Below are 15,013 nucleotides of genomic sequence, written 5' to 3' on the forward strand. Positions count from 1 at the left end.
ACCCAGGAGCCGACTGCAGTATTCTGTGACAGGCTGTCTTACCAGCAGGGCTTTCGCAGGGGGTCGGGGCCATAGCAGCCCCCCTCATGGACCCCAGACGGATGCGGCCCAGCGGCGCGTGCCAGGATGCTCCGGCTGGGCTCACCAGCATTGCCGCCAAGAGGCAGAGCTCCGGCCGGGGAGCTGGCCCGGCCAGCACAGCTCTGCCCCTGCCAGGACCACATCCAGCCACTCCGCTGCACAAGGTGGACCGGCGGAGGTGGCGGGTGCTGGTTTGGCATCTCTGCAGGCGGAGAGCGGTTCGGCACGCCGCGAGCGCAGGGAGCTGGAAGGGAGATGCTGTCAGAGCAGCTCTTTGCCTGCAGGACTCATGGGGCCAGTGCTGCTCTCAGGGAGGAGCGGGTTTCTCCTCCCTCAAACTGCCCGGCCACTGCACCAGCGTGCAGCCACAGCTTGACATATGATTTAGCAGCTGCAAGGGTTAACATGGGGGAATTAACAGCTATCGTGAGGTTGGTTCCTGGGTCAGCTCTGGCACCAGTTTTGGGCTAGCTGAGCACAACGAGGTGGCACTCAGCAGGGTGAACATCTCTCTGGGCCAGAGAGAGAGTGGCAGAGGTCACTAAGCTGAGTACAGGGAGCCTCCAGCCACCCTCAGTCCAACGTAGTACCCTGGCACAGAGGTATCCGCTCCAGCCCAGCTCAGACAGGCCTACTCAAGCATCCACATAGCACAGTGGGGACATGACGTCAGTCACTGTCTTGCATGTCATTAGGAAGTAAATGCTGGGGCACAGCCCAGACACCACCCAAGTCCTTAGACAGCTGAAGCATTTCAGCCCACTTTTCTGGGGAAGCGGCAGGTCGGCAGCCATAGGCACCTCTCGGAGAGGCTCTTCCCAGGCAGGGCCCAAGGAAGAGGGTCCAAGGAGACCCTCAGGGCGGCTGTTGCAGGGTGTAGCCAGCCTGACTTTGACAAGCATTCCCCGGCCGGGCACCGTAATGGATTTTGTGAGTGCATCTGGCATTTTGGCTGCTGTACAGTGCCAGTGGGACACCTTCCCCAGGTATTGTCTTGCTACAAAGACATTTGCAAGCAGATCTGGGTCTAGGCAAGTAGGAACAATCTCTCTTAAAATAACTAGCCCTTTTCCTGTCAGCTTGGATTACATCCTCTGCTGACTCCTCATGCTGGACACAGGTGCCCTTGCCAGCTGATGTAGCAGGCCAGGAGGTTGATCTGCCTCACTTCTGCTGTGGACACCAGATCACACACTGGAGATAAAAGAGGCTGGAAGCTATAGTTGTTCCTCTTGGCCACCTGGCACTGGTCAGTGACTGCCTCCTTTGAAAGTCTGAACCGGCTAATTTAAGGGGTCATAAAAAGGGAGGAAGAGCACAGCACAGCCCCATCTCCCCCACATGTGGCTGCACCCTGCATCCAGGCCAAGCAGTTCATTGAGGGTGAATTGCAAGCAGTATGCGGGCTTTGGAAGAGGGAAAAGAGGAGATTCAGAAGACTGAATTCCTCCCAGACCAAGGCATCTTGAAGCAGCATGACAGATGCCTGGATGGCTGCTCTCAAATTCTGCAGGGCCCTCTGCACATCCAGAGAGTGGAAATCCATGATCCCAGTAGATCAAGCTCATTCACTCACATCTTTTGGATGGAGAAGATATTCCCACCTGTCTTTATTCTCCAGAGGCAGCAGTTGGCCTTCAGTTTTTACCAGCCAATTTTCATCTGATTCCAGATGCTCTGGTAGATCGTAATTTTATCCACTTGCACTAGCAGCTGTGTTTGAGGCATACCGCAACAATGTGAGTATGTACTGTGGTCTTGCTCTTCCCCAAGAAACAAAGCACATATGCTTTAAGATAGAAAAAGCAAACGCAGGTATGTTGGCAAAGAAAAGTAGAAGAAAACAACCTCAATCCCATACACACAGGCGGCCCTACAGTGAAATTGACTAAAACACACCCAGAGACCTGTATCCAAAGGCTCTGTGAAGCTCCAGGAGTTACCGCTTTCAATTGATATTTCATGCACATATCTCTGCAGCTATGAAGAATATCTTGAAAAACATGAGAATGAAAGCATGGCTCTCTCCATGAGCCTAGGCACAGCCTGAAACAATAGATCACAGGTATGAACTCTCCCATTTAGCTCAGACAGTTGAAAACCTAATGATGACAAACTAATGTTAACGCTGATAGGGCTGGCTGGTTTTGAACACTGCCTTTCAGTCTGAGGGAGTCCACAGCTTCTAAGGACTCTCCGCAACAACCTCTACCCTCCAGAAAAGCATTCTCCCCCCACCCCCTCCTCAACACAGCAGACTGCAAATGTGGAGACAGCGTGAAACAAACTGAGGTTTAAATTAAAACAAAGAACAGGAGCACTTCTGCATGGATTGTATTATTCTGTGTCATATTTCATTCCAGGAAAAAACAACAAAAGGGAAAAAAAAAAAAAATCTTAAAAATTAATCCACCACAGAATTTCCAGCCTGCTGCACAGGACACTGTATACACAAGGGGCCCGGCCACAATTTATTTCTAGACTATCATGGGGGATACAAGAGACATTAACTATAACCAGTCTAGCAGTAGCAAACTGACACTTGCAGTCCTCTTCTTGCTGCTACTCCTGATAGCAGCGTGTGCGACCTATGCTGTTTGGTTGCCCTACAATGGCAGGACCCCTTAAGCAGCCCCAGTGATTAAGTAACAAATTCAGCATGGGCAATCGAGCCTCACAACACTCAATTCCTTGTGAGTAACCTCGCCACAAAACAAAAATAAAGCAGAGTGCAAAGCTTCAGACCCTCATGAACCAAACAGTGCTACCCTGCATGCATGAGCAATCTCCTCAAAATCTTCAGTGTGCAGAGCCCAGCAAAAGCAAATACTCCACAAGGACAAAATGCAGTGCATGTAAACAAGGCAGCAAAACACACTCTGAACAGGAAACGATTTCTTGTGCTAAGCTTCCAAAGGCCTTGAAAAAATGACAGTATAACTTCAAATGCAAGCAGTAGTAAATCATCAAAGCCACGCTGATTTACCCCCATGGGCAGAACTTGTCCCCGGAATAAACTAACAGATCGTATTTGCTAGCCTAATGGCCAACATTCCCACACAGAAAAATTATTTCATCCTGAAAAATCAGGTTACAGCCATTATACACATGGTCTCCAAAGCTCCATTAATTCATTTCTTGCTGACAATCAAGGTGTGGTTGGGGATCATGCAAGCAACCACAGTTCAGTTCTGTTTATAATTCATTCCTGAAGTGCTTAAAACATGTAAAACTGCAACTGAATACCAATGAAGAGCAGTTGTGCTATTTAAACTAGGGACTAAAGCTATGATGTGACTGAAAAATCTGAACACTTTCCCAGTAAAAGCAAAGAAGAGAGGGTAAAGCAGCCTCTTCTGTGGAAAAGGCTGCTTTGGGGGTTTGGGTGGATCCATTACCTTTTTGTCGCTCAAGCCAGACACCTGGTCCACATATTCCTCTTGGATCATGAAGGCAGCCAAGTTGGCAGTGTAGCTGGCCAGAAAGATGACAGCGAAGAAGGCCCACACCGACACCATGATCTTGCTAGTGGTACCCTTGGGATTCTGCACTGGCACAGAGTTGTTGAACACCAGCCCCCACAGCAACCAGATAGCTTTGCCAATGGTGAAAGAGGGACCTCCTGGCTCTAGAGTGATTGAGAAATATGATCCCACAGTAAGCATCTCAGAGTAAGTGGTCTGCATTTCTATTCACATATGCATCTTAACTTAAGAGCAGTTATTTGTTCACATGTGAGATGAATGTCCACAGCTGCGCTCCCCTACGTTCATGACACCATACCTTAGCAAAGTGTGACCCTAAAAAATGATTTTTTTTAAAACATCCTCAGGCTTCCGTATTTATTCTGTCTCAAAGATTTCTGCTGAAGCCTTATACAAGGGTTTTTTTTGTATCTGATTGGAGTATCTAAAAGCCCAAACATTCCATTTCAGTTCAAGTGTTGTCACCAGAAATAGTTTGCTCTGAACTACTCTGTCCTCGTTGCTAGCTATTCAACAGTGATATTGTCCTTGAACTCCCAACATACACCTGTGCAAAACATGGCCTTCACTGTACTTGTCCAGGTGCAAGGAAGAGCACTGTCTGAAATAACAGGGCTCTACAAATACCTCTGCAAGAGGGTTTCATTACCCAGTCTGTTGAAGACACACAAGCCAGAGAAGAACACAGCTCCCTCTCCCCATGTTCTGTGTCTAAGGTACGTAACAGTGACATACACCCTGGTCTGTCTCAGGAAAATCAGCAGCTCTGCCTCAGACAGTCCAGGAGCAGATCCAGTGTTTTAAAAGCTCCTACTTTCCCCTTATTCACTTTTCAGTGTGGAAACTCACTCATGCCCAAAAAGCCATGCGTGCTCATGAAGCACTAGGCCTGAAAACTTGTGAAATCCTGCTGGTGTCCCAGCAGTCTCAGATCCCCAGCGTATGCTGGTTCCATTAGTGGGGACCCAAATCAAAATTTGCTCAACTTCAGCACAAGATGAGCTGTCAGAGAGACTACAGGTGCAATTATTCCAAGGAACCTGCTTCAGACACCAAGAAAACCCTCTTAGGATGAGAGCCCTCTGGCACTGTTCAAGGGTCTGTCACTTTTCCAATGGTGCCAACGTGGCTCCGCAACTTTTTGGGTTAGCATCCCATGTTTTATCTCCTCCCTTGGGTAGGCTGACTGGTGCCTACTGCTGCCGCCTGTGGTTAAGGTTGGCTGCAGCAGAGGAACAAAAGAGAAGAAAGTTTTGACACTCCAAATCCCTGAGCAGGGAATAGCATAGATCATCTAAAAGCACTAACTGCGTTACTCTAAATACAACTGAAAGGTGCAAGGGGCTCATTTTGCACCCTGGGAACTGCACACAAAGTTCAAAGCAGAATCATCACCTGGCAAAACTGGAGCCTCTAGATGCCAGGGAGACAAAGTTGCTATAAGAAACATGGTTTGGCAGTCCTTGTCTTTTTACGTACTGGAGTAGTAGCTTTATATCCCTCTCTACCTAATAAGCCCTAAGACACACAGGTGTAAGGCCTGCAAATCATCAGTGGGAACTGTAAGGTGTAAGGAAATCTTGAGAAGTTCCCTCCTCAAGCCTTCCTCTGTCCACTGATCACCTCATGCGTTTTCACAGTTACTTTGTCAGCCACAAACCAGGACAGCAATGGGAGCCTCCAATCCAAACCAGGGAACTGGAATCCTTCTGAGCTCTCCAACTTTGAGTGTCCCAACAATAACCCAACATCATTTAGGGGTTAGATCAGGGCATGCCCACCTGACCCTGGAGAGAAAATCTTGGTGTCCGTAAAGAGAAAAGGCAGGTGTGGGAGGCAGGGGTATACTGTCATAGACTAGTTTGAATGCAGTCAAAGTAACATTAGCCAGAGCGTTCATTGCCAAACAAGCATTGCAGTCTCTGCAGCCGATTTCTACATCTTTGAGTTACGTCTGTCAGGGATAATATCTGCCTGATCGTGCAGTACTGTTCATAATTACTCAGAAATATTGATACTTGCAGCTGCAGTTCAGCTAACAGTAACTGCACGACTGCACACCTGTACTAAGAACTGCTTCCAGTTCCACATCTGTATTAATATGTCTCAGGAGACTCACAGGTTTAACAGTATTTACTTGTGTCCACAGATCCATGTGGTTATGATCAGTTGCCATAAAGGCCCTCCACAGCTCCATGTTGAGAGAGTTCTCCACTTCCCCATATATGTGGTTCTGCCTGCATTCTCATCAACAAATTTTTTTTCACTCCTCTCTAACTTGATGGCATAAATTCACTCAAAGCACTAGATTGGGGAGCAAATGAGTGCATTTTCCAGTAACTATCTCTCTCCCACTATTCTGAACAGACCAATAAACCCAGAAAGATTTGAAGGGCTGATTCGTCAGGGGGTGAAGATATGGAGATGACAGAAGGCTCAACTTGCTAATTGTCTTCATGGCAATAAGGCAAAAAAGGTTGTCTCTTAGGCTGTCTGTCCATCCCCTCCTTAACTCATCAGGCTGTTTTCTGAAGATCAGAACCACAGAGATGGGTCACTCACTTGTTCCCATCTTTCCTGCTGCCCTTGCAAAATAATCCATCACCCACTCCCTGGAAAATGAGCTTCCCACTTTCTCAGTTGGCCGTAGCAAGCCAGAAAGCCAAGTAGGGGAGGGACATGCCCAGGTGTCAGATGTGGGAGTCTGGAGGACATAGCACTATGCTGGGAGGCCGGCAGAGCAGCTTGCTCTCCAGGGAGACATAGCACTGAAGGATAGATTGACAGTGCTGAGCCCTCTGATTGCCTCAGAGAGCGTAGCACCATAGGCTCTGCCAGCACCGGCTACCAAGACCCATTTCCCCTCAATGAGAAATGAGTTGGAGCTGGTGCGTGCTTTAGAGATGAAAGGCGACACAGCTCCGTCTCCCGAGCCAAGCAAATTATCCATTATACACATCTGCTCTCTTCAGAGCCTTTTTTCCACCTCCATCCCTGCCCTCTTTACTCCGAATGCACAGCTCAGAGCGGACTAGATCCATATCATGTTCAAGGCAAAGGAAATGCCCTGACGAAGGAGCTGGGATTGGAAGTGAGAGAGGATCATGGCAAGGAGGGACTCCCCTTACCTCTGCCATCAGCAAGGCACCGATTATAGCCCACAGGGCTGAAGTACTCAAAGACGAAGACGGCCACCGCAGAGATGATAAGCAGCATCACAAACATCATCACCCATACATCAGCACTGAAAGGCTCTGGAAAGGAAGAGAAAACCATGGTAAAAGACCTGAGACCTGATACACCACCTCACCCCTCCCTCACCTCCTTTGCTCTCCAGAGCATCCCAGAGAGAATGTGGGGCAAACTGGGCTGGGGAAAAACAGAAGTTACAACAAAGCCTTCAACCAGAGTCTGAAAAACTTCTTGAATTGGCAGAAGTGCAGTTTCTGTCTCTGTAATGACTGCATTCCTTCTTACTGTTACATTTGTGGCACATGGCTCCATCTGGAACTACAAGCAGCCATTGTGGCATGCATTGATAAAATAAAATGCATTGATAAAAGATTGTTCCCAGGAAGTCCTCCAGCACCATCTGGAGAGAGTGGGGAAAATCAAGCAGAACTGGCTGCATTTCAGACAAGCATCCAACTTTCAAGATGCTATTGAGCCAAAGAGCATCTCCAAATTTCTGAGGTTCAGCCATAATGATAGTAGTTTTTCAGCTATTCCATTCCCATAGCAATGGGAACTCTGGCTCATTCTACAAATATTAGCGTTCATATTCTGCAAGTGTTTGATCTCTGCCAGGTTTTCTCCTTCTCCAAGCCTGAACAGATAAAGGTGGGACTGAACCAGATCAAAGAAACTTAGAACTTTGCTCCAGTCCATAGCCGATATTGCAATCTCAGTTAAATTGCAATTTTAAATTTTGGAGTTAACTTTATCATTGCTTTGGCATTCCCCAGCAATATTGGTGGGCTTGGCTAAAGGCAAAAACTCCTGAAGAGTGAGTAGTCATGAAACTCCTACTTAAAGAGGTTTGGAAAAATTTCTTTACCCATATAAAGTTATATCTGTTTGTAAATGTTCTCAGGATGCTGGCAGAGAGCAGACAGTAATTATAGAACTCATATACTGTGTTTGCTGCATCATAAAGCATTTTATAAAGCCAAACAGTAGATACTAGGAAGGCATGGATGTCTTGGGGAATTGCAGTATTATTTCTGCATTCTCTGATCACCCTCCACCACTGAAGGACGTTAGAAATCACTTTATTGGAAGACACAAGTGTCAGCACAGAACTGATGGTTCAGCTCTTCTTGAAAAGCTCTATTACATCTCTAACTTCTACCAGTTGCTCTGTCAAGGGAGGGTCAAGTTAATACCTTCTTTACAAATAATGTCTCTCAAAGTGCAACAATTTATTGCTAATTGTTATCACTAAGTACTATGGAATACCAGCTATAAGGTTTGAATCAATTTTCTTCTGGTTTACATTCCTTGAACATGCAAAACTATTAGTTGAGTCACTGGGAAAGCACATGCTGCAGAGTAGGCGACAACTCTGAGTGAGCCCATTCTTTGCTGGGATTAGGCATACAATTGCTGAGAAATGCCTTGGAACTCCTAGGCAGTGCCTGTTTGCATTTGCCTGGATTTTGCTTGCTTGGGATTTAGAACTAAAACATCACAGTTTATTTTTATATACCTGTCCCACAGGTACTCCCAAAAAGGGATTTTCAGGCTAAGAATCACAAGCAACCTTCACCTAATTTTTTATGAACACTGGGTGAAGTTTTAATTTTAGATTAAAATGATACCTAAGAAGGCAGAAGGTGAGACAGTTCCATTGCTACGTGACACCATGACACTTATTCCCGTCTCAATGAAGGGCACAGAGAAATCCACCACTTCTGAACGCTCCTCATTAATGGTGAGGGACCCCACAGCCATATAGGCCCGTTTGGTGACAACCTGGAGAAAGGAAAGGAAGAGATCACACATAGACCTGAGGCACCTCTCAAGCACCACAGCCAAGCTCCTTCTCACCTTCCTGCCTTTCCACACAGTCTTTTTACTCCTGTAATCCCATTCCCTATATTGTTTCTATCATCTCTCCTTTCTAATCTTTCATCAGGACACCTTCTTCTTTCAGGAAATCTATAGACATTAATCTTCCCCTTGAAGCTGGTATGTGTATAAAAAATAAATTCGCAGAGGTCTTAGGATAAACACATCATCCACTGAGAAGACATCTTATCTCATTTTTCTGTCCTTGGTTTCTCCTCCCTCTAACACTGCAAAGTCTTATTTCATTCTTTATGCACCTTATATACGATCTAAGCGTAATCTAGGTTGCAGCTGCTCTGGTGCATGGATATCACCCTCTTTCTTTGACTGTGAAGGCCAAATTTGTGACACTATAGAGAATAATAATTAATCGTCAAACAGGAAAGGTAGTCATGGTCAGAGCGTGAGAGCAGATTAATTCACCCAGTGTCCAGAAAGGATCCAGGCCAATTATTTCTGTAGAGTCACCTCTGTCCCTTCCCCAGAAGGGGATCCAATAATGATGGGAGACCAGACCTGATCCATGTCACCCAGCCCAGGGATGAATCCCACCATGCCCACCACCCTTTGCTGCTGACCTCTCCAATCATTCCATTCCACGTCCCATTGATCTTTTTCCCATGCTTGCCATTAGTCACCAAGTAGAGGTCATAGGTGAACTTGACAGACTTTGAGATTTTCTTGAGGATGTCAATGCAGAACCCCTTGCAACATTTCTTCATGTAATCTGGCTCCTCATCGGTTTTGTTCCTGAACCATCACAACAATAATGGGTTAAAAGATTGGGGAAAACTCCCCTAATTCCCTTCTGTTGTCAGTATGCACTCCCCCTCCCACATATGGAGAATTTCACTTGTGCTATCTGTGGTGGAGGGTGAAGGTTCACACTCCGATGATTTGCCCAATGGGGCCAGTCATGAATGGACATGGGCCAGGCTGGGCAAATGGAGGTGACTTTTCTAAAAAGGATTATCAGGGTATGACAGTATTGGCCCAACAGACTTTCTACATTCTGCTGAGAAGGGAGAGCCCAATAGGAGGAGAAAAACTCAGGGGTGCATACTCAGTCACTATGCGTTTCTGGCAAGGGACCGTGTTCCTCATGCAGGTGCCACTTAGAGGGTCCACATTCTCCACAATGACGAACGGTGCCTCTTCCAAGGTCACGATACTCAGGTGATCATCCTCGCGTTCCTCAGAGTCAGGATACAGCTCAAAGCGGGGCCACACGTAATACTTCATCTGCAACTTTTTTTCCTTCCATTTCCCCACCTGTGGAGACACAAACCACAGAAGATAGACTTCTAGCTTCCCCATCCCTCTACATCAACCACAGCTCCCACAGGCCTGGGCAGGAGAACCACTCTGGAGTACCCAAGCTCACAGCTCATGTAAGATGAGGACATTTCTGGGGAGAAGGCTCAGAGTAACTGAGCTCAAACCAGGGGGAAGTGGAGAACAAGGAAGATGTCTGGGTTGTCTCATCTCCCTGATGGTCTCACCCTCTGGGACAGTGAGTGGATGACCAGGGGGATACCATCACCATGGTCAAACAGACATGATGCCTTTCAACTTTCTCAGACAAACAGCAGCAACAGCGCTTGTTGTCCCCTGAAATGTTGACTTCAGCCTACTAGTCACAATAAAAATGGGTTTTTTTCCTGCTAAAAAAGAGAAGTATATAGAAATGCTGAAATAAAATGTCATTTTGAAACAGAGAAATTGAAATACTTCACTTGAAAAAGTCAAAACAGAACTTCTTTATTTTTTCAAAATTGTGTATTCATTTGTTTTCAGTGCAATTCACCAAATAAATAGATTCATTTTAACTGAGGTTGATTTTGTCCAGAAATAACTCCTTCTTCTGGAAAAAGGTTGCCCATTCCTAGTCAGGACCGAGGTCTTCCAAGAGACAGGCAACTGAAGAGAGAGATGTTCTGCATTTTCAGGAGTGTCTTCATAGGAGAAGAACATAGACAGAGATACTTACTAACAGTAGTTCTCACTATCCCCTGCTCAGGGCTTACTGAAATACCTGCTCTTGTCCTTTCACAGTGACTTGGTTACATACCTTAGCCGGAAACAAGGAATTGCCCTGTTTCTGACACATGAAAAATAAAATCAAAGAGCATGTATGATTTTTTAATCTTGCTATTTTTCCATAAGGATATATTGCAATTTTATATCTTCTCATTTTCCATTTCTTAAGCAGAGATCATATCTTCAGCAGAAAAGGAGGGTGGGACTCAGTTGCCTTATACCTACTGCCACAAATAAGAGGTGCTTTGAAGCAACTCCAGTCCCTGAATAGACGATACGTGTAGCACACCCACTGCCCATGGTAGACCATTCCTTGCAAAAATTCCAGGAAAATAAAAAACCTGAACATCAACTACGCTTTCAACTATCAAAGGCTCACCTTTGTTCTCAATTCTCCCCATCACAGCTGACACTAATTAGCACCTTGGCTGGCAGCTGAAGCTGAGAGGGCAAGAAATTGACTGAGCTTTAGGAGGAACTTTCTGCACGATCCTCAAAGAAAGCCCTCCAGGCCAGGGCTGAGACACATTGACTTGATGGCAGAGGCAGTGTGGGTGTGTGGGAAGCTTGCAGGACTGCTCTTAGCAGTGTACCTGCTTGGTGGGTAAACAGAAAAGCTTCATTCCACTGCAATCCAACACCACCTCCCACCACCCCCAAATTTCAGTCATTTATTTATTTAAACGACAGGACGGGAGGGAGAAGCACTTATTAGAGGCTCATTAGGTATCAGCGGTTATTCTGTGAAACTCAAAGCCCAGCTGGGGTTTGGCATTTGAGAGCAGCTAGAATTCACATAAAACACTTGTCACCTTGAAAACAAACAAACAACCGCTTCATCTGCCATGAAAGAAAAATCCACTCTGGGGGCTTGCGGAAGGAGAAGAAAGGCAGAAGAAATCACCCAGAGACGGCAGCCTCCCCATCCATCCCTGCAGCATGAACACAGCACCCCAGTGAGGGCAAGGCAGTGGGTTTGTAAGAAGGGGGTGAAGTGGCCAGGCAGCCGGTCTTACCTTCTCAAGGGCCCTTAAGACCAGCTGTTGGCAAAAAATGCCAAGGAGAGCTTGCCTCTAATGTTCCCTCTACCCCTGGAGTCACGCTGCTTGGACCAGCAAGCAGGGTAGGCAGCTATTTTTCTTCTTTTTCTCTCTTTTTTTTTTTTTTGGGGGGTACTCAGGTGGGCAAAGGACAGTTGTTTTAAATTTTAAATACACTTTGAGCAGCAGGTGAAAGCTGGCAGACTGGGAGCCCTGGGAACTGGTGGCCCCTTTTGTCCACAAAAGACAGGTACTGTTGTCTAGGGCAGCAGATGGTCTGTACTCATGCTAATATCTAAGCCTGGATGTGGAGAGTGCATTTCTGAGGGAATAAAAAGCATATCCTCACATGCTCACCCAGGGTCTGCTCAGCCCTGGACTTCCCACTCACTGACCAAGCAGGTCAATTTATTATCATCTGAGCCAGAGATTTCTGCAGTGCAACTTTAGCCCTCAAGTAACTGAGCCCAAATCCCCAAAACCAGTTCAGAGAAGCCACCAGACAAGCAGAAAAACTGCGCACACAGGGCTCAGTAGGGACCAGTGATTAAGATGCGGCACAGAACAGCCCAGACTTCAGCTCAGTAACATTAACTCATCATAGAAATAAGTGGTTGATGAAAGAGACATCTTGCAGTATCTCAGCAGCACTTAGATATCACAGTAATAGGCATGATATAAACCCCTAAGTGATAAATTAGATCAGATAGGCAAACCCAACTAGTAATTACCCAGAAGTTCTCTGGAACAGAAAGGGGAGTTCATAAGGCTGTGTGCCAGGCACGTTTCACAGTGTTGTACTACACGGACAACTTTATGAAATTAGGATAACAATGACAGTCTTGCTACAGCCTCCTGCGTGCTGAAGCACCTCACCTGCAAATACAGTAGTACACATCCTTTCCTTGTCATCCCAATAAAATCATTCTAAATTGTCCAAAAAGGAGGAAAAACAGGATGTAAGGGAATGTTCTGACCTAAATTTTCAAATTAACTATGGGTGTCTCAAGAATACATGCAGCTATTATGTTTCACTGCTAACCTGAACAATCAGGCATGCCATATGCCTGCAGACATGTACAGATATGAGTAAGCAAAGTCAGAAAAGCTTTGTGAATTAAGAGGGAGCAGACTTCTTTACATGCTCATGCGTGTAAGGGTGAAAAGTGTACGCATGTCGTTAAAGAAGAGCAGGCTTAAGCAACATATGGGCAAGGACAGTAAGGATAATAAGAAACACCACGTGTGCAGAGGATGGAGACAATGCAAGAGAAAAAATACAAATGTGCATCGTATGCTAGATAATCTGCCGTGAGAGGGAAGGAGCAATTCACTGTGGGTACAGAGGTTAGCCACCACAGAATTAAATGTCACAGGTTTGTCCAGGTAATGATGCCTACCCTTAAAGAATATAACCTGCCAAGCTGTGCAGAGCAGAGCAAGGCACTTCTGAAGTCTCAGGGTATTTGGTATTAACAGCTTGTGAACTGTTATTACATAGGTTTTGCTCAGTGCTTGCCTCAGCAAAAAGAGGAAAAATAAACCATCCCAGGCATCCTACATATTTGTCACCCTGCAGTTTCAAGACCCACTGGGTGTTCTCCAATCAGAGTCTAGTCATCCAAACTCCCACCAGGAGCCCTGGAGGGTCACAGAACCAGCAAAAGTAAGGATGCTAGCGATCTTTAAAACCCCCTTTGTAATCATATTCTCCAATCCCTAGGTATGTTCCTGTATGCCAGGGCAGGGCTTCTAACAGCCAGAATTTCACCTTAACTTCCCCTTGCTCTGTCGGTACCACATCTGATCTTATCAAGAAAGGAAAGTCACTTTGGTTTGGGGATGAATTTGGAGCTGTTGAGGGAGGGGAGCAGCTTTTACCTTAAATATAAGATCCTACTTTGGATAACAAGCTGTTGGAAGTAGAAGTCCAATACATTTGCAAAGAAAAGAAGTGAGAGCTATTGTAGAACAAAAAGTCAATCATATATGCTGTTGGTTTGCCTAAGTATATAAGCTATCCCATGCAGAGAAAAGGTAAGATTGCCTGTGCAAGGGGAAAAATAAGTGAGAGCCTTCCGAAAGCCTTCCAGCAGGCTGGTAAATTGCCTTAACCGTGGTCTAATGCAGCCAGAATAAAAGTGTTCTGCGGTATGTTAATGCGCATCTTTAATGAAAGGTGTATCATATTAGTTCCCTGAAACAAACTCTTAACAGAGGCTTTTCTCTCCTCCTAAGGGAAGGTAAGGTTTGTAACAGCCATTTGTGGCAGATGTTTATCTAACCTGTCCTTACACTGACAGAGAGCCCATAGTCTCCGTGGGCAGTCTATTCCAGTGCTTGACTATCCTTCCCATTAAAAAGGGGTTTTTTCCTGATGTCTAACCTAAATCTTCTTGCTGCAATTTATACCAGAAGAGTATATTTCCTTATTCTTCTACATGTGCTCTTTTCAGTGTTATCAGGTCAGTAAGATATTTATAACACAGAGGAGTTGGTAGTCTCATTCAGTGGATATCTTATCTCATTGGCAAAAGCAGCTGCCTGTTCAAATGACCAGCACCCAGTCTCACCATTTACAAAATCCTTACCCAGAAGGGTAGTACGGACAAGTATAAGCTACTCCCATGAACTTCGAAAACTGTCTGTTCTAGCCAGGGCAGAAGCCAATCTCTGAGCTCCTCCTAGTATGCCAAGGCAGGACTTCAAAACACAAGAGCATCTGGAGAAACCTCTAACTAATGTCAACAGATGGAAAAACAAAACCTCCTAGAAATTTGGCTTTCAAGGACTAGGCAGCAGAATACAAATCTGGATAAAACCAGAAATGTTCAGATACATTCCTTAGGCAAGATGCTCAGAGGCATTGCATTTGTATTTGGGGTGAAGGTTCAGGGGAAAATCTGAACCTTCAGGCGCTTTTTTTCAACAGGCTGCAGGAGAACTATGTCTGGGCAAAGTCTTTTGATAGTTTTTATTTCATTCAGGCTCCCATTTGCACTGTGCCTCGAACCACTCTCTTTTCATTTAAAATCTTCTCTCACTTCCTGCCACTCCTGGTATAGAAGAAATACAACACGAAAGGAAGGATTTGGTTTCATTTACAGAATAAAAGAAAGACCATTCCAAACTCACCTAGGACTTGAATTGCTTTCTGCATTTCCCCAAAAGTTCAATGGTTCCTCCCTTACTATGGTTTTCTTTTTTCCCCCCAGGAGCTGAGGAGCTTGTTCATTCCAGTGGGGAAGCACTAAGGCAACAACACGGAGCATGGATTAGAAGGCAGAAATTCCCTAT

At 45.6% G+C, this 15,013-nt stretch overlaps 1 protein-coding gene across 1 annotated transcript in view; it reads right to left on the reverse strand.

Moving 5' to 3' along the window:
- GRIN2B (glutamate ionotropic receptor NMDA type subunit 2B) overlaps positions 1-15,013 on the reverse strand; it is a 168,235-nt gene that overhangs the window by 20,328 nt on the left and 132,894 nt on the right. Inside the window, exons 4-8 of the mRNA XM_075498943.1 lie at positions 9,700-9,908; positions 9,215-9,386; positions 8,387-8,540; positions 6,695-6,820; positions 3,480-3,709 (exon numbers count right to left, since the gene is read on the reverse strand). Coding sequence (XP_075355058.1) covers positions 3,480-3,709; positions 6,695-6,820; positions 8,387-8,540; positions 9,215-9,386; positions 9,700-9,908 — 891 coding nt within the window. The remainder of the gene's footprint in view (positions 1-3,479; positions 3,710-6,694; positions 6,821-8,386; positions 8,541-9,214; positions 9,387-9,699; positions 9,909-15,013) is intronic.

Source organism: Mycteria americana, chromosome 1, assembly GCF_035582795.1.
Source record: "Mycteria americana isolate JAX WOST 10 ecotype Jacksonville Zoo and Gardens chromosome 1, USCA_MyAme_1.0, whole genome shotgun sequence".
Classification (NCBI taxonomy): domain Eukaryota; kingdom Metazoa; phylum Chordata; class Aves; order Ciconiiformes; family Ciconiidae; genus Mycteria; species Mycteria americana.